Source organism: Melampsora larici-populina (genome assembly GCF_000204055.1).
Source record: "Melampsora larici-populina 98AG31 unplaced genomic scaffold MELLAscaffold_26, whole genome shotgun sequence".
NCBI lineage: Eukaryota > Fungi > Basidiomycota > Pucciniomycetes > Pucciniales > Melampsoraceae > Melampsora > Melampsora laricis-populina.
Window position 1 is genome coordinate 13,148 of NW_006768790.1, and position 3,895 is coordinate 17,042.

The 3,895-nt window shown below is 44.7% G+C and overlaps 1 protein-coding gene across 1 annotated transcript; it reads right to left on the reverse strand.

The window, feature by feature from the left end:
- Window positions 1-1,754: 1,754 nt before the first annotated feature.
- On the reverse strand, window positions 1,755-2,771 carry MELLADRAFT_107897 (uncharacterized protein; the record flags this gene model as incomplete). Its single annotated transcript, XM_007411755.1, has 1 exon — window positions 1,755-2,771. The coding sequence occupies one exon, from the start codon at window positions 2,769-2,771 to the stop codon at window positions 1,755-1,757; it is 1,017 nt and encodes a 338-aa protein (XP_007411817.1).
- Window positions 2,772-3,895: the final 1,124 nt, after the last annotated feature.

Consider the following 3,895-nt stretch of genomic DNA (forward strand, 5'->3'; position numbering starts at 1 on the left):
GCCCAAAAATTCCATCTCGTTATGGTAATCCATATTTCCCCACGCATGGTTCACATGTTATCATTCAACTATTAACCCTCTTGGACAAAGTTCATAACTCCTCAACAAGCCCCTGAGTTCCCTTTGAACTCCAAACCAAACAGAATATTCAAAAATTCCTTCTCCACACTGGTGAATTCTGCGCGCTGCGCAGGGGACTCATAGTCCCTTCAATTCGTTACAACCCTTATGCCCCTATGCCCCTATGCCCCACCTTCTTATTTTGGTAGGCACCGCCACATAGGCTAACTCATAATAGATATGTGGAACTGTAACCAAAATATCCCTCCTCTGTCATTTTAAGACATGACTTATCCTACCAAACAGTGACCTCTTGGACTCACCTTTGGTGCTAAACTATATACCACACCCCCATTGTGTACACTCACCATTGAAAACACTCCAGGTGTCCCCAAAACCAGGTCAAAGATAGCAGTGAAGACTCCATGTTATCATTTTCTCCAAAGAACAACCATATTTTTTCTTTGACAAGCCTCTCTGGGTTACCACCTGGATCATCAGACCCCCCTTCAGGTCTTCTTTCTTATCACATATGCACCTACAGGCTAGACCTAATACCTTACGAGTCAGCCCGCTTGTAATATTTTACATTACATATCCAGTTTGAACCAATACTACAATAACCTATTTGTTCTCCACCCAAATTAACATAATGTGTCCAAATACCCTTTTTGTATGACTATTACATCCCTAGGAGGTCTTTATCATGTATGAAACTAACCTATAGACCTTAAATACCCCAAGGTCTACCACTTAGTCCCTAAGTATACACATATTCCTTGAATACATACCTTCTCACCCATGGTTTGAACCAGTGACCTCCATCTATAGGCATTATGCTTAAACATAAACCTCATTACCGCAAGAAATTAAATGACAGTGACGATGTCCAAATCGATCTACAACCACGTCCTTGGATGTACCGGGGGATGTTTGGATCGAGAAAGGTTAGAGACCTCGTGGGGAAGTGTGGTATCAGCCGCCGGTACTTGGCTTTTGACGGGGGTGTCCGGGAGCGGCGGGGGGAGTGAGGGGTAGAGGTGATGGCTGGGGAGACGTGACGGGGGTTACGCGGACGCGAGGGGGGGGGGGCAGGGAGGGGGGCGGGGAGGTGGCGGGGGGATAGCCGTCCAAGTGCGTGGGACTCTCTGGACACAAGATGACGTGCAGATACACACGGAAGGAACGGAAAATGTGTCAATGAAGAGTGAATTTCAAGACAGGAATCTTCAGGAAAGAAAAACAAGGAAAGTGACAATCACAAAGAGAGACGCAGCACATGACGATAGGAAGGAAAAACAAGGATGGTGCAATCACAATCAGGAAGAAGATAAACATGAATGTCACCGGCTTCAAAATTGAACGCTTTTGGTTGCTTCGTTTTGTCGACCAATTTTACGGGACTGTAATAAGGGCAGGATCAGAATGAGAAGGTTGTATGAAGATGAACGAAACAAATTAGCAATCATGTAGATTCTCAAAAAATTGTTGAAAGTGAGATTGAAATGAAAGTTGAATCGAGTGAGCCTCGAAAATGATAGCCAGCTGAGTTGAGGACGAGAATTTTATTGCAAAGACTGCCTGTGAGGGTTACTACAAAGGACATGCAATCAGTTTCTTCTTGTGAAGATTCACCAAAAAGCAGAGGGAAATGAAAGTGGCTCGCAATATCACACTTACTTGTTGACAACGTATCAAAATCTACATTGTTTTTTAGGACGGCCAGAGTCAAGAGCATCCGTAATTGATCGTTCCAGCCTTTTTGAAGCCTCCTCAATATCTTTCATGGTAACTGGGCTAACTTGGTTGGCAAGTCGAGTAATTGCCTTGCCTGATAGGCATCTCTGGATGCGATTGACTGTTGCACGTGTGGATTTGACCAAAGGTAAGGTGAAATCGGTATGAGTCAGTGTTTCAGTCAGTGTTTCTGAGAGGCACTGAGAGCGACCCGAATTGCTAGTTTCAGGTAGAGAGGAACTGCTTTCTGCATGTGGCTGGTTAATCTGTTGGTCTGAGTGAACTACCGAGCCACCATCCGAGACATCCTTATGATCGGGTTCTAAAACGTACATCTCCAGGTCAAGAATTTGACACATCTTTTTCATGTGAAGACAGGGCTGCCCGAGATGCTGAAAAACATCACAAGTACACTCAGTCACCAATTTGCGGCCATTGAGAAGCTTGCATGTGATGACTGGCATTTGAGAGTGTGGAGGCGAGCAAGTGTTATCTGTATCTAAGACAATTGGTATCCCCAATCGGTTAGAGACCTTGAGCATATGAGAACAAGGTCTGTTGGTGAGTTTAAAGCTGGGACATAGACAAGAAGTAACAGCTTGTTCTTCTACATTGACTGAACACATAACTGAGGCTTCAATTGTAGAACCAAACCAGGAGTCGGGTGGCCCGTCAGGTGAAGACTCAGTGAGGTGGGCTTCAATCATCGTGTTTGGGATGCCATCGGCCTCTTCAGCAGGGATCGCCTCAACCAAGCTTTCGATATCACTAGTGGTGGGAGTAGGATTCGATACCGTAGTTGATTGAACTTCCGGGGTCAGGCCCTTTGGCCAGGCTTGTGGAAGGTCGTGTGCGAGATGGGGATATTTGGACCGGATGTGCGCTGCATAGGTCCGGTCAATATTGACATTTCCATAAGGGCCGCTGAGCCAGTCCACTTTGAAGATCGAACTAGGGTCCTCAACCACGGTCATCTTGAAGTTGATCGAGATCAAGTACATATGCTTGCATGCGAGTTTCCCTTTCAAAAAACTCTCGCAGTTACAATTCAGAACCTGAGCTTTTGAATGACCTTGAGATGGTTTTATATTGATGAGATAGGTCCGTCGTGATGGGTTTGAGAGGGAGTCCATAAGATAAAATTCCGGATAGCAAACAAGTCGGACCCCAAGGGTACGGAGGTCATCTAAAGAATACGCCATTGCAAGACACTTCGAGATCTGTTGAGCTTTATTTGTACGTTGCTTTTCAAAACCCAGGATGACCTTTGAAGAAGCAATTCGAAAGTCGGGTTCGACTTCTCTCATGAGGATAAATATGACATTATCGGGTCGGAGACGAGTGTGACGAGGAAGGTAGACGACTTTGAAGATACGATGCCATACCTCAGTATAGTTGTTGGTATGTATTCCTTGATTATTCGGATGCGCGTATGATCTGGCCCACCGATGCACATGCTTCATCCAAAAAGTGCGAACGTAGTTGACAAACTGTGGTTGAATGTATACCCACTTCGCCACAAATTGATTGAATTCAGCTTCAGGAGAAACTGCGTAAGCGATTTTGATGAAATCCACCAGAAGATCCTCAGCAAGTCGTTTACCAGCCTATAGCAAAAGCCCGAATACATCAGTATCAAATACTAACTCCACAATTGGAAAGGAAAGGGATGGATTTCAAGACAGGGATACTAACCAACTCCATGGTTTTTTTACGAGCAGCACGGAGCACGTGAAAAAAACACCAAGACAACTGTGGTGGGTTATCAGTGTCTGAATAAGCCTCAGAGATTGCCCCAGCCAAAGCCGGGCAACAATCGGTCATAAAGACCTTCGGATGAAACTTGTGCTCTTGTCGTAGCCACAAGAGCACATCACTAATTGTAGGACTGATACAAATGTAAAAAGCAGATAAAATTAGTTAGCATGGCCTGATCGAGAAAAAGCATGAGATGATATAGGAAAAGCTCACGATTTTTCATTCGAGGTTAAAAACCAAACAACAGGGACCCCTTTTCCAGTTACAGGGCTACGAACAACAATGGTGAAAAGAGAAAGTTTGATGTCGCTAAAGTCCTTTCGGAAGTTGTTTGTAGTAT